General features: G+C 40.3%; 1 protein-coding gene across 4 annotated transcripts in view; it reads right to left on the bottom strand.

The window, feature by feature from the left end:
• The window catches only part of nrp2a (neuropilin 2a), a 78747-nt gene that overhangs the window by 40959 nt on the left and 14176 nt on the right, over window positions 1–23612 (bottom strand). For all 4 annotated transcript variants that reach the window (XR_008962804.1, XR_008962805.1, XM_057331664.1 and 1 more), the window contains exons 3-5: window positions 16468–16649; window positions 1077–1307; window positions 115–270 (exon numbers count right to left, since the gene is read on the bottom strand). Coding sequence is in view for 2 of the 4 variants with exons in the window: in XM_057331664.1 (XP_057187647.1) it covers window positions 115–270; window positions 1077–1307; window positions 16468–16649 (569 nt within the window). In the remaining 2 variants the exon portion in view is untranslated. The remainder of the gene's footprint in view (window positions 1–114; window positions 271–1076; window positions 1308–16467; window positions 16650–23612) is intronic.

Genomic DNA, 23612 nt, shown 5'->3' with positions numbered 1-23612 from the left:
AATTATTGTAAAAAAAACTGACCTGTTTATTCTTTCATTAATGTCTTCCATCAACAAGTAATGACTTTCAAGGCGTCTTTACAAAAGAGATTTTAAAAGATGTGTTACGCTTACTGTCAGTGACTTCCTTGTGTGTCATGTTATAGCGGGCAGAGAAACCATCTTTGGCCACGGCCATGTCAGTGTGAAAGGAAAGCGACAGAAGTCCTGTGGAAGACTGGATCTCTGGAGGAATTTTAGTCCCGCAGTATCGGCCGATCAGGGGTCCCACTGAAAACAAGAGGACACCAAAGCAGTCATGTAAGTGATTTCATCTGACCCTACATCAGTTTGAGAGGCTTGAGCTCTTCCTCAAGTTCCCCTGAGACCCAGCGTGCCTCAGATTCCAGCGTTTGGATTATGAGCTTTCCTCACAGTATTCCCTTTATTCTCTCTCTGCTGATCCCAGATTTATTTTCCCTCCACCTGGCTCCATGATCTTCGGATGTCAGCGTGACAAGAGCCGGGATTGAGGGGAGCGTAAGAATGTAAGCGGGGATATTTGGAGAGTTTACATGCAGGTAAACTCATAACCAAATTCTCAATAAATCTTTCCATCACTCACGTGAGGGACAACATCTTTTTTGTCTTTTTTTACAGCGACATCAAGAAAGAGCTCAATCTTGTAGTTTTAAAAGCACCAAGATCATTGCACAGCACAACAATAAAGAAAAGAGTCATAAAGATGAACTGACCTGATCTGAGATGCCTCTCCGGCATCATATCTCAGATCAGAGCCATTAATGTGCTCACAGACAAGATAACAACTGCCTTCACTTTCTAAGAGGAAGGGATTTGAGATAAGGCCAACTGAAGACAGAATGATACAGGATGGCGATAATGACAGACGGAACGGTTGACAGAAAAGGAAACAGGAGGAGGAAAAAGCTTTCTGAGGATGTCGACACATGTCTGATGGCCAGCTAGCCTGACGTTTGTCAAACACAGCCCTCATTTACATGGACAGATAGGGAGGACAATATAATTGTCTTATTGTACAACGGCAGAATTCGACTTTCAAAAAAACAGATTCTCACCTTGGGGAAGGCCGTCCCACACGTCCAACCAATCATACTTGCAGTCTCCCTCCCCCATGAGCAGAGGGTCGTTCTCCAGGTCGAAGGTCTGAAAGGTGAGCGTGACCTCGGTCTGAGGCGGGGCGATGATGATATACGAGCACTCCAAATTGTGAGGATACTTGTCAGGAAAGCCAGGAGACTCAATCACGCCGGATGAGGCGCTGAAGTTGAGGAAACAGTGATCGGCACCTACAGAATAAACAAACAACAGGAAAATGAGAGACTCATGCCGTACAGCTAAAGCTTTTAAAGACATAGACTGACAGGAATTATTCAGAAATGAAGTAATTTTAGCGTTACTCATTGTGATATAAACCAGGGTTTTTCAAACTGTAAAATAAAATAATATACACATAAAATAGTACACATTATACCTGTCTAGTTGGGTCCTGGAATGAAAATGTATAGTAAGATATTATTTTATTTAAGTTTAAGTTTATTACTATAAACGATAAATGATACATAGTATCGCATGCTTTGTTATTTAGTACAAATCCAGTTTTTATCTTACAGATAATAGAATCTTAAAGATGTAAAGGAGGAATAAGAGTCATATTTGGAGATCAATCTATCATCTCAGATCACCAAGCATCAACCTAGCAACCACTCAATCCACTGTAGCACACATAACACCCTAGCAACCCCATGGCAACCATTTACAACCACCTATCATTGCAGTAGAGAAGTTAACACAGCCAACAATAAAAAAAACACAGCAGCAGAAATGCAAACTTTTGAATCAAATTTGTAATAGTCTTTATAACTATATCTAATTCTGTTGGAGCCAACAGCCTTGTGAGCAAGTGCTGCGCCATTTAGCATGGTCGCGCTTCGGCCGACTCGAGTTCGAATCTCAACTCGTGGTCCTATCCCGATCCCGCCCCCATTCTCTCTCCCACTTCGATTCCTGTGCCGGCTCAAACTGCTTTCGAAATAAATACAAAAACGGCAAAAATAAATCTTTAAAAAAAAAGTATATACAGTATATATATAAATAAATAAAGTTTTTAGATATGAACAGATATAGTTTTTAGTTATAGTCATATACTGTGGCGAGGGGAGCGTGGTGTAGCGAGGTGTGCAGCAGGAGAGAGAGCCGGGAGACGAGCGGTAAGTGAGTGGAGTAATTACAGACGACCAACACCTGTGTCTCGTTCCAGTAAGGGCGCGGAGAGAGGATATAAGCACCAGAGGAAGGCACAATGGGAGAGGAGAGACGGACTCCACACGAGCTGCCACCGACCCAAACCTTCCAGTCAGCCAGGAGGACCTGCGCTGACTTCCGAGCGACACAAGCCAGGCTGAGAGAGAAGCCGGGGACGTTTATACTGTTTACTTTGGGTGCTCTGTTTCGTTTGGTTTTTGAATAAAGCTGTGTCAGACTCGCCGACCTTGTCCTCTTCCTTCCTTCTAACAGCGAACGCACTACATATACTGTATATAGTTTCAGAATATATCAAAAACATTTCGCCTCAGTTTACAATCAATAACTATTGTTTTTCCATAACTTCAGTCAAACAAAAACAACCGTTGCAAATGTGCTTTTGTAAAACAGACACATTGCACAGCGCTGCTTGTAACCCTTTAGTGATATTCTGGTAAACATGCGCTCTGTTTTTCAAGACCGTGATGGTGCAGAATTCCGTGCATATGTTCACCAGACACAGCGAGGGAATGTCACAAACGCAAATGGTTCATAGCCTCAGTGAGCTGGCACACGCCCCTCTATCCCTCTAATTCACATTTCAAACTGCCGTTCAACCTCTCCACTCCTCTCCTCGTCTTGCTACCGCGCCCGACACGCCGTCTGAATACAGAATATGAGGCAGAAGGGAGGTAGAAATATTAAACATAACAAACAGGACTAAGTGGGCGGCTGCTGATGCCCATAATTCATTGAACATGCAGATTATGCACATCGCTCACTTTGAGCAGATGTGCGGCCCATATATACTTCCCATAATGCAATTTTTTATGTGCTGGAGGTTTCTTAGTCATTGTGTGGATTTATGGAAACCCTCAATGGACTTTTACAGCAAGAATGTTCATACAAAACAAATGGTTATTAAAGGGACAGTTCACGCAAAAATTTAATTCACCCTCATGTCGTTCCAAACCTGTATGACCTTCTTTCGTCTGCAGAACACAAAAGAAGATATTTTGAAGAATGTTGGTAACCAAACAACATTGGACTCCATTGACTTCCATTGTATGGACACAAAACCACTGAGACATTTCTCAAAATTTGTTCCAAAGAAATAAGTGTCTCTTTTGGTCTTTCTCGCTTGTTTTTGCTCCCCTTCACCCTCCAGAATATTCCTACTAGTAAACAACCCATGTGGAGGGAAGCGAATTACCCTGGATCTTATAAAAAGAATAGACAGACCTTACTGGTAGTTGTGTGGGCTGTCATGAGGTCAGTGTCTCAACGTGACTAATGAGGGACAGCAGACCCGGGCAACTCCGGGCCAGATGAACAACAGGTTCCAGCCTTTCTTTGACAGCAGGTACCACAGTAAATGCAATGTTGGGGACATATGCACGCTTGAGCATAGATGAAGACCCCGGGAAGCCACACGCATGAGGAGGGAAAGCAAAAACGAGCTGACACACATAACACGTATGCACAAGCCTCTAAGCTTTTCAAATGCCACCCACACGCAGCGATGTACATGTCATTGCATCGGTTTGTGTGGAGGTTGGTAATGCCTCCGATATCGTACCTGGAGTGTTAAGAGAAATGCAGATAATTGACTGCAAATTTAATTACAGGAGAGATTGAGGTAAGCCGAGACGTCATTTTGTAGATGATAAATCGCCTTCTTTATTGCAGTTTATTGTGCAGAGACGGTTATATGTAAACCAGTCGACTTACTAAAGGATTTTGTGCTTTAAAAACGGTGAATCTGTGACTCAACAGCTCATGCATGAACCACCACTGATTCGGCACCCCCATCTTCACTCTCTAAGTCAGACTTATGTACCCGCCCGATCCCTGCGCTCTGCAACTGAACAACGTCTAGTGGTGCCGTCCCACAATGGGAAAAAAATCACTCTCACGCACTTTCTCTGGATCTGTTCCACGACTCTGGAACGATCTCCCTCTTGCCACAAGATCAGCGGATTCTGTAGCGGTCTTTAAGAATCGGCTAAAAACACATCTCTTCCGTCAACATCTGACCCATTAGAACAGTCTTCTACTTCTTTTCTACTTTCCTATCCCCCCTCCCAAAAAAATTCTTAGCTTCGTATACTGTGATAGGTTAACTGGGACCAGTTTTTACTGCACCTTTGCATTGTTGTTCTTTTGTTGCACAAATTCCTTCTATTGTTTTCCCCAGTTGGTACGTCGCTTTGGATAAAAGCGTCTGCTAAATGACTAAATGTAAACGTAAATGTAATGCATGACCCACTACGCCACAGGACCGTCTCCTCCAGCGATGTATCTTTCTGTCAAAGTCCGCTTCTATTACCACACACAGCAGTCTGCGTTAACCCTGCCGCTGCGTGAGTGCATCGTGTGTTTATAAAGTCAGACGTGAGGGGGTACGTATGCATGAGCGCTTATTACTTTATGCTCATGAACATACCAAAAACAGCCTAGACCTCAGGACATTCCCCCCGCTGCGGCGCACCGTCTGCGGCACGCATGCCACTTCAGTGGGCCGTGAGGGAGGCGTGGCGATGAAAGGGTTAGTTGCTGGGCAGAAACTCGGGTGTCGTGAGCACTTAAGCTCATACGAGAAATCCGGCCGCAGAACCTTCGAGGGATTCCCTCCTTCAGTACCGTCACCGGTCTACCTCCCTCTTTCTGACCTCTCATGGGACGACAAAGTCTGTGTTCACTCGCTGCATTATTCACGCGCACCGGTCGGCGAAATCACCTTGACGTCTGGGAAAGTTGAGCATGGAAGGTCTAGCTAAATCTACACCCAAACAGGAACAGAACACATCTAAAATAACACACAACCGTAAAATGTAATACGTAGAATATTATGCCTAAAATCAATAAAAAAATAATCAAATTTTTGCTTTTTAACAACATACTAGTAATACTATTAATGTATCGTTTCACATATTCATTTAAAATACATTTATTCAGCATTTCTAGATGTATTGTGGCCCTTCCAACCCAGTGTCTGTTGAATTTCAACAAAATCAAACCTTGGTAGTGACAAAGTCAACATAAAACATTTTTTTGAACTTTTCCTAAATACATGTAGAAATATTACTGCTGTGTTGCTTAAAAGTGAATATGAACTTGTTTTCTTTGCATTATTTGAAGTCTGAAAAAATACAGCGTCTTTTCTGTTATTTTCACCTGTTTTTCCAGTTTTCATTTTCTGCAAATAAACAGAAATAGAAACAATATTTTTATTTGAAATTTGGGAGAAATGTTGTTGTAGTTCACAGAATGAAACAAAAATGATCATTTTACCTAAACACATGATAAATTCAGAAAAACTGAAAATAATTTAAAAATGGTCTCGTATTTTTTCCGCAGCTGTATACTGTTTTAATATTATATACAAAATTCTACAAATATAATGTTTTAATATTGATCGTAAGTCACTTTAAATAAAAGCGTCTGCTTAACGCCTAAATGAAAATGTATATTCTATATAAAAAAATATTTTATCCATCTTCATCTGTATTGGTATCTTGGCAAATCTGAGCCATGTGACATTTTCGAGATCTATAAAGAGATTTTGTGTTTTGCTTTGGAAAACATCTCCAAATCTCTATTTGCTCCATGATCAGAGCTAACCAGACGAGCTATTTTTTCTATTGGTTTGGCTGCTTTTAAAAGAAGAGAGAGCGGGTTGTAAGAGCTGGAAGTTTTAAAACTCAGACGTTTTACAGGAGAAGAGAAAGAAAGACAGAAACAGACTGTGCCTGATTCAAAGCAACTGTTAAAGCGGCAGTAAATTCCACCGGGCGACCGGAATGGCCTCCAGACTGCTTTACAACCACAGGTGGGGGGCGGAGCTACCATCACCAAGAGCGACAGACACCTCTGGCCCTAATCACTTCCTATAGCTCTTCTTATGAATGTACTCAGCAGGCAACATCAACGGTGGGCTTGAAGTCTTCCAGGCAGGAAGTCTTCCGTAGTAACCGTGGCAACAGCATCAGAGACATGTGACGGGGCAGGAGAGGTTGTTGTGTTGAACATGCCATTGGGGGCAACAATCTGGCGTGACTAAACTGGGGCAGAGAATTGGGGCAGCTGAGGGGGCAGATGCTAGGAGGTAAAAAGGCGGTTCTTGAAGGTTCCCCCTGAGAACTCAGGGATGGGACCCGGGGTCTGTAAGGTCACGGGACCAAGATAAAGGGTCAGAGGTTAAAACATCCTCATTTGTTTCAGTTCATTAGTGTATACAGTTAAATACTTTGGGAATATTAACAGATTTGTAGAATGAAGATAATGAATGTATGAAATGACAGAAAGGTTCTGCTCACAATCTCTATCTTGGTTCCTTGAGAAAAAGTCCTGGAAAAAATAACAATGTGATTAAAAGGAGATAAAATGAGAGATTGTTTCTTATCTCTCCTGAGAAAAAGTCCCCAATAATCTCACATGCTCTCTTTAAAAGTTTCAGAAGAGGCATCAAATTTGACTACAGTTTGTGACGCTCCTGAGATTTCAGAAACTCCAGACGAGACGTGTGCGATGTCACTAGGGTCTTTTTCTCAGAGGAAGTTCTGAAATGCAGCGAAAATCTCCATTTGCTCTTCATATGACCTTATTGATGTCAAGGGGAAAACAAAAACACATTAAAGACCCACGAAAGGGCCTTGAAATGTGCATCTTTTTTTGTTAATTTGATGTAAAATCCACTAAAGCAAAGTTAAGGTGGGACATACTGACTGGCCCCTCCCCCCTTTTAAAATGACCAATAGCATTTAGTTCACCTCACAGGAGCATACTAGTTTATATATATATCCTTAAAGTCGGCATGAAACGGAAGTAGAGATTGTCTTTTTTTCCGTATCGTGACGTAAACCCGAATGAAACGACTCCTGAAATGAGAAAAAAATGTAGGGCGGGACTTCATTTCATCCACCGACAACTGATTGGATCGTTAAAAGGTGAAAGATTTGAACGCCAGTTTGCAATCTGTCAGTCATTGCAGCCCCGCCCTCGCGCCATTCAGGAGGACCTGCGCTGACTTCCGAGCGACACAAGCCAGGCTGAGAGAGAAGCCGGGGACGTTTATACTGTTTACTTTGGGTGCTCTGTTTCGTTTGGTTTTTGAATAAAGCTGTGTCAGACTCGCCGACCTTGTCCTCTTCCTTCCTTCTAACAGCGAACGCACTACATATACTGTATATAGTTTCAGAATATATCAAAAACATTTCGCCTCAGTTTACAATCAATAACTATTGTTTTTCCATAACTTCAGTCAAACAAAAACAACCGTTGCAAATGTGCTTTTGTAAAACAGACACATTGCACAGCGCTGCTTGTAACCCTTTAGTGATATTCTGGTAAACATGCGCTCTGTTTTTCAAGACCGTGATGGTGCAGAATTCCGTGCATATGTTCACCAGACACAGCGAGGGAATGTCACAAACGCAAATGGTTCATAGCCTCAGTGAGCTGGCACACGCCCCTCTATCCCTCTAATTCACATTTCAAACTGCCGTTCAACCTCTCCACTCCTCTCCTCGTCTTGCTACCGCGCCCGACACGCCGTCTGAATACAGAATATGAGGCAGAAGGGAGGTAGAAATATTAAACATAACAAACAGGACTAAGTGGGCGGCTGCTGATGCCCATAATTCATTGAACATGCAGATTATGCACATCGCTCACTTTGAGCAGATGTGCGGCCCATATATACTTCCCATAATGCAATTTTTTATGTGCTGGAGGTTTCTTAGTCATTGTGTGGATTTATGGAAACCCTCAATGGACTTTTACAGCAAGAATGTTCATACAAAACAAATGGTTATTAAAGGGACAGTTCACGCAAAAATTTAATTCACCCTCATGTCGTTCCAAACCTGTATGACCTTCTTTCGTCTGCAGAACACAAAAGAAGATATTTTGAAGAATGTTGGTAACCAAACAACATTGGACTCCATTGACTTCCATTGTATGGACACAAAACCACTGAGACATTTCTCAAAATTTGTTCCAAAGAAATAAGTGTCTCTTTTGGTCTTTCTCGCTTGTTTTTGCTCCCCTTCACCCTCCAGAATATTCCTACTAGTAAACAACCCATGTGGAGGGAAGCGAATTACCCTGGATCTTATAAAAAGAATAGACAGACCTTACTGGTAGTTGTGTGGGCTGTCATGAGGTCAGTGTCTCAACGTGACTAATGAGGGACAGCAGACCCGGGCAACTCCGGGCCAGATGAACAACAGGTTCCAGCCTTTCTTTGACAGCAGGTACCACAGTAAATGCAATGTTGGGGACATATGCACGCTTGAGCATAGATGAAGACCCCGGGAAGCCACACGCATGAGGAGGGAAAGCAAAAACGAGCTGACACACATAACACGTATGCACAAGCCTCTAAGCTTTTCAAATGCCACCCACACGCAGCGATGTACATGTCATTGCATCGGTTTGTGTGGAGGTTGGTAATGCCTCCAATATCGTACCTGGAGTGTTAAGAGAAATGCAGATAATTGACTGCAAATTTAATTACAGGAGAGATTGAGGTAAGCCGAGACGTCATTTTGTAGATGATAAATCGCCTTCTTTATTGCAGTTTATTGTGCAGAGACGGTTATATGTAAACCAGTCGACTTACTAAAGGATTTTGTGCTTTAAAAACGGTGAATCTGTGACTCAACAGCTCATGCATGAACCACCACTGATTCGGCACCCCCATCTTCACTCTCTAAGTCAGACTTATGTACCCGCCCGATCCCTGCGCTCTGCAACTGAACAACGTCTAGTGGTGCCGTCCCACAATGGGAAAAAAATCACTCTCACGCACTTTCTCTGGATCTGTTCCACGACTCTGGAACGATCTCCCTCTTGCCACAAGATCAGCGGATTCTGTAGCGGTCTTTAAGAATCGGCTAAAAACACATCTCTTCCGTCAACATCTGACCCATTAGAACAGTCTTCTACTTCTTTTCTACTTTCCTATCCCCCCTCCCAAAAAAATTCTTAGCTTCGTATACTGTGATAGGTTAACTGGGACCAGTTTTTACTGCACCTTTGCATTGTTGTTCTTTTGTTGCACAAATTCCTTCTATTGTTTTCCCCAGTTGGTACGTCGCTTTGGATAAAAGCGTCTGCTAAATGACTAAATGTAAACGTAAATGTAATGCATGACCCACTACGCCACAGGACCGTCTCCTCCAGCGATGTATCTTTCTGTCAAAGTCCGCTTCTATTACCACACACAGCAGTCTGCGTTAACCCTGCCGCTGCGTGAGTGCATCGTGTGTTTATAAAGTCAGACGTGAGGGGGTACGTATGCATGAGCGCTTATTACTTTATGCTCATGAACATACCAAAAACAGCCTAGACCTCAGGACATTCCCCCCGCTGCGGCGCACCGTCTGCGGCACGCATGCCACTTCAGTGGGCCGTGAGGGAGGCGTGGCGATGAAAGGGTTAGTTGCTGGGCAGAAACTCGGGTGTCGTGAGCACTTAAGCTCATACGAGAAATCCGGCCGCAGAACCTTCGAGGGATTCCCTCCTTCAGTACCGTCACCGGTCTACCTCCCTCTTTCTGACCTCTCATGGGACGACAAAGTCTGTGTTCACTCGCTGCATTATTCACGCGCACCGGTCGGCGAAATCACCTTGACGTCTGGGAAAGTTGAGCATGGAAGGTCTAGCTAAATCTACACCCAAACAGGAACAGAACACATCTAAAATAACACACAACCGTAAAATGTAATACGTAGAATATTATGCCTAAAATCAATAAAAAAATAATCAAATTTTTGCTTTTTAACAACATACTAGTAATACTATTAATGTATCGTTTCACATATTCATTTAAAATACATTTATTCAGCATTTCTAGATGTATTGTGGCCCTTCCAACCCAGTGTCTGTTGAATTTCAACAAAATCAAACCTTGGTAGTGACAAAGTCAACATAAAACATTTTTTTGAACTTTTCCTAAATACATGTAGAAATATTACTGCTGTGTTGCTTAAAAGTGAATATGAACTTGTTTTCTTTGCATTATTTGAAGTCTGAAAAAATACAGCGTCTTTTCTGTTATTTTCACCTGTTTTTCCAGTTTTCATTTTCTGCAAATAAACAGAAATAGAAACAATATTTTTATTTGAAATTTGGGAGAAATGTTGTTGTAGTTCACAGAATGAAACAAAAATGATCATTTTACCTAAACACATGATAAATTCAGAAAAACTGAAAATAATTTAAAAATGGTCTCGTATTTTTTCCGCAGCTGTATACTGTTTTAATATTATATACAAAATTCTACAAATATAATGTTTTAATATTGATCGTAAGTCACTTTAAATAAAAGCGTCTGCTTAACGCCTAAATGAAAATGTATATTCTATATAAAAAAATATTTTATCCATCTTCATCTGTATTGGTATCTTGGCAAATCTGAGCCATGTGACATTTTCGAGATCTATAAAGAGATTTTGTGTTTTGCTTTGGAAAACATCTCCAAATCTCTATTTGCTCCATGATCAGAGCTAACCAGACGAGCTATTTTTTCTATTGGTTTGGCTGCTTTTAAAAGAAGAGAGAGCGGGTTGTAAGAGCTGGAAGTTTTAAAACTCAGACGTTTTACAGGAGAAGAGAAAGAAAGACAGAAACAGACTGTGCCTGATTCAAAGCAACTGTTAAAGCGGCAGTAAATTCCACCGGGCGACCGGAATGGCCTCCAGACTGCTTTACAACCACAGGTGGGGGGCGGAGCTACCATCACCAAGAGCGACAGACACCTCTGGCCCTAATCACTTCCTATAGCTCTTCTTATGAATGTACTCAGCAGGCAACATCAACGGTGGGCTTGAAGTCTTCCAGGCAGGAAGTCTTCCGTAGTAACCGTGGCAACAGCATCAGAGACATGTGACGGGGCAGGAGAGGTTGTTGTGTTGAACATGCCATTGGGGGCAACAATCTGGCGTGACTAAACTGGGGCAGAGAATTGGGGCAGCTGAGGGGGCAGATGCTAGGAGGTAAAAAGGCGGTTCTTGAAGGTTCCCCCTGAGAACTCAGGGATGGGACCCGGGGTCTGTAAGGTCACGGGACCAAGATAAAGGGTCAGAGGTTAAAACATCCTCATTTGTTTCAGTTCATTAGTGTATACAGTTAAATACTTTGGGAATATTAACAGATTTGTAGAATGAAGATAATGAATGTATGAAATGACAGAAAGGTTCTGCTCACAATCTCTATCTTGGTTCCTTGAGAAAAAGTCCTGGAAAAAATAACAATGTGATTAAAAGGAGATAAAATGAGAGATTGTTTCTTATCTCTCCTGAGAAAAAGTCCCCAATAATCTCACATGCTCTCTTTAAAAGTTTCAGAAGAGGCATCAAATTTGACTACAGTTTGTGACGCTCCTGAGATTTCAGAAACTCCAGACGAGACGTGTGCGATGTCACTAGGGTCTTTTTCTCAGAGGAAGTTCTGAAATGCAGCGAAAATCTCCATTTGCTCTTCATATGACCTTATTGATGTCAAGGGGAAAACAAAAACACATTAAAGACCCACGAAAGGGCCTTGAAATGTGCATCTTTTTTTGTTAATTTGATGTAAAATCCACTAAAGCAAAGTTAAGGTGGGACATACTGACTGGCCCCTCCCCCCTTTTAAAATGACCAATAGCATTTAGTTCACCTCACAGGAGCATACTAGTTTATATATATATCCTTAAAGTCGGCATGAAACGGAAGTAGAGATTGTCTTTTTTTCCGTATCGTGACGTAAACCCGAATGAAACGACTCCTGAAATGAGAAAAAAATGTAGGGCGGGACTTCATTTCATCCACCGACAACTGATTGGATCGTTAAAAGGTGAAAGATTTGAACGCCAGTTTGCAATCTGTCAGTCATTGCAGCCCCGCCCTCGCGCCATTCCTCGTGACCAGAAGTGAAGAGAGGTCGTTTCCAGAGGGGGAGGAGGTTCAACGTTTTTGATTAAAGATTACAAGTGCAAATGAAATTTTTTTTAAATAATGATGTGCACGGAAAAATTATTTATAATAAATACTTCACCACTGTGTAAAACAATTAGAACGATCATTTTTTATTTCATGCCGACTTTAAGCATAAAATATTTGATGAGCTTATTTGCAAAAACAGATACATTTTCAAAAATCATGTTTAGTTAGTTGAATTTTTTTGAGTTATTATTACTTAATCAAAACAACCCAACTTCAGTCTGATTGATATTAATTGGAATGACAAAAAAATATGATGTGCGAAGGAGTTATCTGTTTTGAAATTGAACTCTTTGTTTACACTAAAAGCCAAAAAAACTCAAATTTGATTTCATGGAAACTTCACCTAAAAGACCTCAACTAAGATGTCACTTTTTTCCGTAAAGTGTCCAGTTGCCAGTATTTAACATTAAGACATCTGAGCAAAACAAGAGCCAAAAGGCAAAAAAAGAAAAAAACGAAGTAGCAAAGGTCAGCTGTAATGGCTTCGGAGATGCTCTACATAACAGTGTGATTGTATGTTACCTCCGGGTCATCTAGACACCAGCGTGTGTTTCTCTGTGAACATAAGCAACTGTTTATTCTCGCTTCAAGTGATGGATAAGCATCTGATAAGAATAAGCATCTGATTAAACCGCTCAGCAAAGATCATTATCTCACCGACGCCTCTCCACATAAACAGACAGAAACGCTGAGGCCAAACCACGCTGACACTTTCCCACAATTCCACTGATAACAGCATTACGTGTAAACAACATTTCCTTTAAAGATGAGGGAAGTTTTTCCTTATCACTTTCTTTCAAATTTTTGCTTAGCTATTTCGTCTTGAATCCTGGCATTTAAAAAATAAACAGCCGTTATTTTGTGGAGCATTAGAGGGGATGTTCAACCATTTGTCTCTGGAAAGCATTCAGAGCTCGCACACGAAGTAAAACGGTGCCATCAGTTCCTCCTGGGACGTTCCTGTTTACGAGTTTGGAATTGATAATTATGATGTGATGTGGATTTGTATGGCAAATTCAGATTTCTCTTTTCTTCCTCACTCCCTGAAAACCTTTTATAGTGCTAGTACAACAACATGAAGAAATGTAGTTTTGCCACACAAGACCTAAAAACCCAAACTTTTGCAGCTTATTTTCTGGTTAGTATTACTATTCTTTATCATAGAAAGTTCATATAAACTAAACTGTCCATACAACTTTCACAATTATATGCAATTTGCTTCTGTAGAACTATGGAAAAAGCTACATGTATTTCTATATAACTGGAAGAATGAATACATCCCAATAATACTCAGTTTACAGCTCCATTTGACCATGTTTAAACAAGATCTTCAACCATAATCAATGTGAGGAATTAAAAAAGTTAATCTAGACCAGTAGTTCTCAAACTGGGGGCCGTGGCCCCTGGGGGGGGCCCCGAGATGGATCCAGGGGCCACAGATTTTGTGGCATTTTATGAAATATAGAAATTGATCATAGATTTTATGCAATCAAACATCAGAAAAATAAGACCACCAGACAAAAGAATTGATGTTTCAGCATTGTATAACTGAATATGTTTTTGTTTAAATAAAAATGTTAAATTTAAGATCATAAGTCTTTATTTGGGGGGCCGCAAAGCGATGTACTCTACACAAAGGGGGCCTTACAACAAAAAAGTTTGAGAACCACTGATCTAGACAGTCAGATATCTATATTCTCCATCCACTACCACACTTCCGAAAGAGAAACTGCATAGCACATCTTTATTAAATGATGTTCTCTGTCTGTCCCTGGTTACCGTGTAAAATAAGATTGCTGGCTTATCACGTGAGTCATGCTAGTGAAGTTAGCGACTGTAGCCGTGGTAACACTACCTGAGGGCAAGAGTGATGATTTCAGCAATTACAGAGGTGAGGTAAATGCTCGGAGATAGAATACCTCTGCTGTTTCACATTAGCTTCCATGAAGACACGGTGCTTATGTTACCGGCCTAATCGCCGCTGTTGCAAAACAACACTAAACGCTGTGCTCCCATGAGCGTATGGCAGGAGGAATATTCTTGGAAGCGCATGCAGACGCTAATGTGACGTTCTGTGCTAATTAGTAGGGGTGGGAATCGTTTGGTCCTTCACGATTCGATTCAGAATCGATTCTAAAGGGCTCGGCATAATCCAGGCGAATTGCGCTTTCGTTCTACGTTTGGGGGTAAAACGAAGCTCGAAAACGGTATAGTGTTTTCGAACAATCCAACACCCCTTTGTTTCTGGAGGCGGGGTTTACATGACATATGCAAATAGCCTCTGCTACGCGACATTTAAAAGCATTCATGCTGCTCAAATGTTATCGTTTAAAATTTCATACGAGTTGTTAAGGTGAAAAATAAATTATATAAATATAAATAACTATATAAAACAATCTGTACATAACCTAGCATCCATCCATCCAAAACACCCTGGCAAATCTGCAGCAATGTGGTAAAACTTGCAATCATACCATGTATTCGATAAATCGTATAATTTTCACTTATGTTTCCACGATCTGTACTAATATGTACTTTAAAGCTGCTTTGCAACAATGCGAAACAGTAAAAAGTGCTATAGAAATACATTTAAACTGAATTTTAAAAAAGCACAAAACACTTAAGCAAGCACATAGCAACACCCTGGCAACCATTCACAAGAATGCACCATTTCATTTCATTTGGTTAGTTCTTTCACAATGTGCGCTGTTGCAAAGCTGCTTTACATAACAAGATTCAACAAAAAAATGGATACAGAAGAAAACAAAATGGAGAGTGATATATCAAAATACTGAAAAGGTATACAACACACAGGCATCAATCACATTCTGTTCAGAAATCGACCGCTTTGTGTTGTCGAACATTGACTAGGCATGTTGTAATTGGTGTACAACTACAACAAATCTCTACAAACATCTCCAAAGTCAAACATTCAGTGCACTGCAGATATTTAACCTCAAACTCCATGTTTCCCCAAGGACGAGAGATCAGAGTCCAATTAAGAGGGCATTCCTGGCATGCTGGTGGACGGATGAAAAGAGTTAAGCGTCGCCCCCTCCCCGCCTTTCCTCTAAACTCAGTTTATTTTATTTTCTTCTCCCCCTTGATGTTTAATTGGTCTGGGAGTTCTTCGGAAACTTTGAGGGAACGTTTAAGAAGCATGTCTGACGGCCACGCAGCGTCACAGAGAACCCGCGACCTCCCGGAACCATAAGCTAAAGGTCGCTGGAGGTCGCTGCGCTAACTAGATTTACAGTGCAACAAGACTGCTCTTAAAAATCAGCGAGTTTGAGAACCTGAGTCATCCGTGACCCTCGAAAAAACCTTCTTCAATCAGCCATCAATCAATGGGCGAGACCACGCGTACACTTCACACATAAACACCCAGACCGCTAACCGCTGAAGGAAAAGTGCTGCTTGTCTCCACATCTGGAGAGATAATGACAAAAAACAACACTACTTCTGTGAAGTGTAACAAAACTTTCTCAAGAAAAATCTGTCTGTCTCGATGACAGTGAAAATTGTCTTTTAAAAGCCTTAATGAAAGACTCATTTTTCCCAATCAGAATTGGATAAATTAATGGAAACCGCTGTCTACCTCTTGTCATGTTCGGTAACAGACCAATCGACAGTAAGCTAGATGTTTCACAGCCAAAGTTTAGAATAATGTACAGTAAAAACTGAATGCATTAAAAACAGAAATAAAAGTTTTAATATAATATTAATACTATGTTATAACAATAAACTTATGAAAATATATAACAAAATAGAAATATGAGGTTACAAAAACAGCTAAGAACATATTACAGTTTGGTGTTGTGTTTGAGGTTATCTACAACAAAAGACCACCTTTATAGTGGTTAGTAATAAGTTATTATTAAAAAAATGGATAAAATATATAGCAAAACATTTATAATATGATAGTTATGCATACAATATATGATTTCAGGAGCTCCGAGATAATAAGCAGCAACAATAAATGTGCATCACATAAACAGGATGGCTTTAGACATCCGTAGCCACCAAAATAACCCGCTCCATTGATAATACAGGTAAAGTAGAAGTTTTAGACATTTCTCAGTGAGAACGTCTGAGCATTGATAAAATGATTTATAGGACGCTCAAGCTTTTTGTTGTCAAGCCGAGAAATTTCCCAGGATAAAAGCGTTCCGCTTCCTAAGCACATGGGAACAGCAGGCTAGATCTCACTCACCGGTCTTGTAGATCTCGTAGCGCAGGGAGAAACCGGCGCCCTGGTGCGCGTAATCAGACACAAACTTGATGTGGATGGAGGGACCGGAGGAAATGATGGCGGGTGGAGCGATGTTACTGCAGTGCTTTCCCAGCAGGTCCGCAGACTCAGAATTCCCATCTCGGATCTCTATGAAGTCGTACCTGAGAGGCAGAAAAAGGTCCCTGTTTAAAGGCGGGTTTCAGATTGGTTATTTATGGCAGAAGCTATGCTTCCAACCTGAACTCATGCTGAGATCTTTTCGGTTTGTGAAGGAAACACAAATGAAGCGTTATACTTTTAAATAAACTTTTTATGTAGAAATATACTTTTGTATTAAAGGGATACTTCACCCCAAAATAAAATTTCTTTCAACATTTACTCACCTTCCAGTTGTTGCAAAATCTGTCTGGTTATAAGCGTTCTTCCAAATATCTTACTTTGTGTTCATCAGAACAAAGACATTTATACAGATTTGGAACAACTTGAAGGCGAGTAAATGATGATAGAATTTTCATTTTTGGGAGAAGTATCCCTTCAAGGCTTTTCAAGGATTTTTTTATATTAAAAAAATCGTAATTTTAAATAAATCGTAATTTTATATTTTATATTACAAATTAATTGATTGTATTGCAAGTTTTCTGACAAAACATGTTTTGATATGCAAATGAGCTGATATCTCATTAAATATGCGCATATTTACACTCTCCAAAAATGCTGGGTTATTTTAAACCCAGCATTGGGTCAAAAAGGGACGAACCCAACCATTGGGTTAAACTAATCCAGCAAATGGTTTATACTGTATTTGGCCCTTCAATGGATTAAAACAACCCAGCATAGGTTAATTTACAACCCTGCCATGTCTACGACTTAATACGTTTATATATTCGCTTAATATAAACAGAAAGATTAAAAGAAAATCTCAATCTACAATGAAAACTCACTCATTTCAAAATAAACTCAAACATTTCTCATCAGTTTTCTCCAAGACCATTTTATCTGTACAATGTTGCCAACAATAAACTCCTACCTCTATACTTCCCCTGTATGTTAAGAATTGTCTCACTTACGTCTACTTTAATAAATACATTTGAGACAATGTAAGATAAGAATTTATAAGAACATTTATAAGAAACTATATTAAGTTTCCATAAATAAGCAACTTTCTAAGCATTGTAATGTTTCTCTTCTAGAAAAACCGTAGTTGTTTTAATTCGAGCCGGTGTCACCTTTGACCCTCAGCGGACTGCTGCCTTATCACAGCAAACACACATTTCTTCATGCCACTTCAGAGACAGACTCAAGGAGCCCAGACAAAGACCACCTGTCCGGCCAAAATAATCCCTTAATGAGGCGAAAGACTCTGAAATATCCCGTCGGCTGTCTGCGTGAGCGCTTCCTTATAATAAATCTGGCCATGGAGAGGCGTGAGTCAGACCTCCTCTGACACCTCAGGAATGCTCCCCCCATTTAACCCCCTAACATGAACTAGATCCCAGTAAACACACGGCATCATTCCCATCCAAACATGATAAGCAGACTTCCTCTTCACTGACAGAATTAATCCGTGAACACTTGAAACTGATTTGTTTCTTGCAAGAGGCACTTCAGCTTTAATAATATTGTTGGAACGGCATCAAACAGTGTGTTGTTGCTGTCTATAAAACAGTAACGTGGCGTCTTGTAGACAGAAATATTTTTACTATGACAAAATCCAGCCTGATCTTACGGGAATTCGTAAAAAAGAGGTGATTTCAAATGAAAGTGAATCGTACAAAAATGTTAATTATTAGAAAAAATCAATAATGAAGTCTCACCCGTAACCATCACTGGCAAGAAAGCAGATATCAAAATGTAGAAAATCAAAATTTTAAGCACTTTTGCAGTCTCTGAAGAACCATATAGCAACTAAAGCCGTTTTTAACAGTCTACACTTTAGGCCGCTTACAAATTTAGAAGTCAAAGATTGACTAATAATAAGGTCATGCCTTTGGGTACAAAGTTGTTGTCAATGGGCGTGTTCGAACTTTCCTTACAAACCCAAAAGAGAATGAAGACATTACACCTTTTTTAACCTTTTCACCCTGTTGGCACCGAGTTATCCGTACTTGAACTGCATAACTACCGGCACCACGTCACTCAAAGAGCGCATGTGTGTGAAAATCTGACACGGCATCCGGCCTCTCAGAATGACATAGAGAGGCAGGTGTCTCTAAATCTTTACTGCTCCGGAGTCCGGACCCCATGACCGACCGCACACTTGGAGACTTCAGGTACAGCCGTGTATATTTAGACCAGAGAAGTCTCAACTACATACATGCACAAACACACGAACGTATCAATGCACGCCTTCTAAAAGCCTTTGTGAAACATACGAGCAGGTTTTCCTGCTGAAAACAATACAATACAAATGATTTACATCAAAAATACCAACCTGTTTACCATTGCAAAAAGTCTTTAGGGTATTAGTCCAGTTGGATTTAATGGATTTCTTTTGGTTTCCATCTGCCATAACATTCCACCACAGAGACCATTATCATTTCTATTAAAACCAGTACAGTTCCTATTAAAACCACAAATTTCTCTGATCATTTCTATTGATTTTGACAGCAGAGTTGATATTGGACATCAAGAAGGCCTGTGCAAAAATTACGATGTAGCAAACTTTCGCAATATTTTCTTTCACGACAGCGTATCGATAGTCCAACCTCTAATATCGATAATTTTTTTTAAATCGCGTTTAATGTCACTGACCAAAGCACGATAGAAAATATAATGGACTTAATGGTTATAATGGGAATTGTATTGGTTTTAATGGAAACTATAATGACATCTACTGGTATGTGATGGATTCTATAAGTGAGATGATAAAAATACCTCAGGTGGTCCACGGCAAGTTTCTTTAACCTTTTTTTACTTAAAAAGTATTGCAATATGCATCGTATCGAAATATATTGCATCGTGATTCATCTATCGTAATATGTATCATATCGCAAGGCCCTTGCCAATACACAGCATCAAGTGGTGATCCAACAAAGCATAAAATTAGTTACATCCAAAATTGACAACAAAAATGTCCTCAAAATCAAATATTAAAATGTATTAAGATACTCCAACAGCATACAAAAGGAACATTTATTTGATCAGTTTTGTTTTGCCTGAGAACTTTATGGCGGATACAGAGTCCAGAACACTTCTGAACTAACTCGCTCTCTTTATTTCTCACTATCTCACCTCAAACACAAGAAAAGCGAGGATGAAGGCTTGTGTGCAAGTGTGATGAGGTTGTAATTGATTTCGTAGAGGTTCTTGGCTCTTGGATTAGCAGTGTCGAGTGAGTGTGTCAAATGTGAATATTGACCGTCTCTAGACGCCCGCAGTTGACTCGGATAAACATTTCGAGAGGCGCTCGAGAGGGCAAGCGAACCGCCGACGCTTCAAGTGTCACCCCCATTGACTGAAAGCAGGAAGAATTTCCTCATTGTTACAGTATTATAACTTTCTCCCGCAGCGGTAAAGCACAAGATGTTTACCGCGGTGATTATGCACGCTCATTAAACACAATTCAATGGTTATTTGGGTTCTTCTGGTGGCAGTGAAAACTCCCTAGACAGAGGTATGTTTGTAAGCGTGCACGAGGGAGAGCATCTTGACACGGGGGCATAGACCCTGCGTCCCGGTCTCATGTTCAAACACGTCTTCCTCCCCAATCTCGCTTTCCAACACCTCTCCCCTCCAGCCTCTTCACTGCTAATTGCTTTTCACACCTACTGTGTTTTCAACCGTTTCTACCAACCCCTGCACATTCCCCCGAGGTGTCACCGGCTGCCCTCAGAGCAGTTTGTCTGGAGAGAGAGGGAGAGAGACACAGAAACACAGGGGTAGATGCTTTTATGTTGTGTATGCAATTACATCGATTGTAATTAACAATGTAAGTTCAGCATGTGTGTTTCTTGTCACTGAAAAGAGATTCTCAGGTGTGTGTTTGTTGAATCATGATCTGACAACTTCTTCATTTGTCTCAGGTGCTCAAACATATATAAAACTAAAGGTGTCTTAAGTTAAAGTTAACATGGATTTTTAATATGGCATTATTTAAAATGCATTATAGCACCATCAAGGTACAGTAAAATAAAATCTTGTGCATCAATTTAAAAAAATCCACATAGGTCAAAAATAGGGCTGTGCAATGAATCGAAAATTAATCGTAATCGTCAACTTCGGCCTTCAACAATTACAAAAACAAAATAATCGAGGTGAAACAATTATTGTGCCGCATTCCATTTTGCATGGATCCTCTCTTTTCTTGTGGTATAAATCCACCGTATTATATATATTTATATAACCGCATATAAAGCGCGCGCCTTTCCACGTGGTTCAACTGTGCTATTTCTTTACATTTATTTTTCAGTTGAAATCGCAGTTTAAAATGCAAGTTTTTTTCATTTTTCTTGAAGGTAATGAGTAATCGGGATCTCAATATTGGCCAAAATAATCATGATTATGATTTTTGTCATAATAGAGCAGCCCTAGTCAAAAATGACAAAATATGATAATAGTTGTGATGTAAACAAAAGGCCCTTAATCTGTCCCCCCTCAATCGGAAATACAAGTCAGGCCATTTGGTAGTGTCTTGCTGATTCATCGATATAAAACCTTTCGCTAAAATATGACATCAGCCAGTGTGACCGTCTCTCTATCATCCTATGACACCATCCTGTAGGTCTCTCTGTCAGGCTTGATGGAATCAGAATAATTCATCATTTCAGAATAATTCAGTCCGACACACAATAACATTGGCTTTTCAAAATCAAACACAATGGGCCCTTTATTTGAATTTTGCCGTGCTTTTAGTCCAGCAACCTCAGGACGTGCTCCAGGACGGACCGTCATCCAGCCAACACACTAAAACTGAAATTAAATAATGCTGAAAGTTTGCATGGAAAGCCACACGCTCGGTCCCCGGAGGGGCAGCCTAATAAGCTATAAGTGCCTGTGAAATATTAAATAGATGCCGGAGAGGGTTCCCGAGAGAGAGGGAGGGCTGCCATCATCAATCCGGTCAGGAAACAAATAGCGAGGCTGTCCGATACGAGACTGACATTTACAGATCACTGGTGTAGACCGCAGGAGCCCGAGGCTTTTATAAACAACACTAAAACTGCCGGTAAAGCAACATTTGGACGTTTTTCACCGCGCACCGTTGGAAGACACTAATGTATGAATTTCCTTCTGAGATTCAAAACGCTCTTGTCAAAATGAGCCGTCCCCCAATTCCCATTGTGTTGTCATGGAAAGCCTTAGGCCTTATCACAACGAAAGTTTTTTTTGCCTCAATGATATTAAAACTTTTTAGGGGAAAATTGGCTTCTGCGGGTAAAAAGAGACTTTTTTAATCTTTGAATTCCCAAATGTGTCATTTTATGCCGTTCTAGATTGATAGCATTTTTGTGGGCTATCAATATCTTGATACACTCCGGGGTTGCTGATATATTTCCAATGCCCTAAAAACGCGACTAAAACTGCACTGTCCTAAAAAAACATTATTGACCTATTTGAATAAGAGACACATGAAATCATAACTAAACTCTATCAAGATACGTCTTTTTTGAATTGTGAATTTATGCACACTAAAAATGAGCTTGTTTTAACCCATGCTTGAGGAAAATACTGACAAACCAAACCGCTATATAACCTAGAACCTAGAAAATTTACATATTCAGCTCAACCATGGCTTGAAACCTATAGATTAATTTAAGACCAATAGTTGGGTTGGCCTATATTTTACCCAAGCGGTATTTATACCGACCACTAGATTGATGTATTGTGGTCTGTTAGTGGACAAAGTAATAATTTATGTACTGCCAATAATGCTGGACTCAAGTAAGATTAATGCACAGACTCCTTTCAGAGAAAAATGGACATGACTTGGCATTAATATTTCCTCTTCTAAAGGTCTTTCTATAACATTCTAACATAAAATGGTGGCAACAGTTTTAGTAGACTAAATGAAGTAATATTCATTAAAAAGTTAAAGGTAATAAAAATAATTAAATAGAAAGAACATATGAATAATAATTCCAATAAACATTTCGGGTTCCATATCCAATCAAATAAATTCCACTAATGATGCTATCACAGGTGTGTATTGATTATTTAACACTTACTACTGAACAAATGTGGTAAAATTAATTAAATTTAGGGCCAAAAACAATATCTGTTGAGCAATTATGGATTACTGAAGAGCCATTTCATCACCGCTCATTATATCTGTGATGTTTTGGCTCATTTCATGACCTCCTGTGGCCTTTGGCCCACGTGCTTGTGACCTTCTTGACCATGACCTCACTCTCGTGAACTGGGGGTCTATTGATTTTTCATTAAGGCCAAAAGAACACATCGATCCAATAGCGCTGCATGCAAACCCCGAGGACCTTCGTCACCTGAGATGATAGAAAAACTCCCTGGAGTGATGCACTACAAACATCTGTCTTACTCTTAACAATATATTTTTTTTGGATTCCCTCTTTCAACCAAACAACTGCCTTTCTGTCAATATTTTATGTCTACTGATTCTCCTCCACTGCAGTTCCACCTCAGATTCTTCTAAAGCGGTAAACATTTCGTCAGTATGCATTATGTGAGCTCAGTATTTAGCATTCAGGAGGAAACTAGCTGTTTGCATATAGAGTAGTTGTTAGGGCAGGAAAATAATGGAGATATATTTGAAGAATGATAATGAAGCAAACTGGGTGGGGACAACGTGAGAAAATGAACATGAGGTTAAAAAAGAGAGAGAGAGAGAGAGAGAGAGAGAGAGAGAGAGAGAGAGAGAGAGAGAGAGAAAGAGAGTGACGGATGAATGGATAGACAGACAGACAGACAGGCAGGCAGACAGACAGACAGACAGAAGGAAAGACGGACGGACGGACGGACGGAAGAAAGAAAGAAATAGAAAGATAGACAAAAAGAGATGGATACATAGATGGATGGATAGATAGATAGACAGATAGATGGATGGATAGATAGATAGATAGATAGATAGATAGATAGATAGATAGATAGATAGATAGATAGACAGACGGACGGACGGACGGACGGACGGACGGACGGACGGACGGACGGAC

This window comes from Triplophysa rosa, linkage group LG4 (genome assembly GCF_024868665.1).
Source record: "Triplophysa rosa linkage group LG4, Trosa_1v2, whole genome shotgun sequence".
NCBI classification, from domain to species: domain Eukaryota; kingdom Metazoa; phylum Chordata; class Actinopteri; order Cypriniformes; family Nemacheilidae; genus Triplophysa; species Triplophysa rosa.
This window is presented reverse-complemented; position numbering and strand designations above follow the sequence as displayed.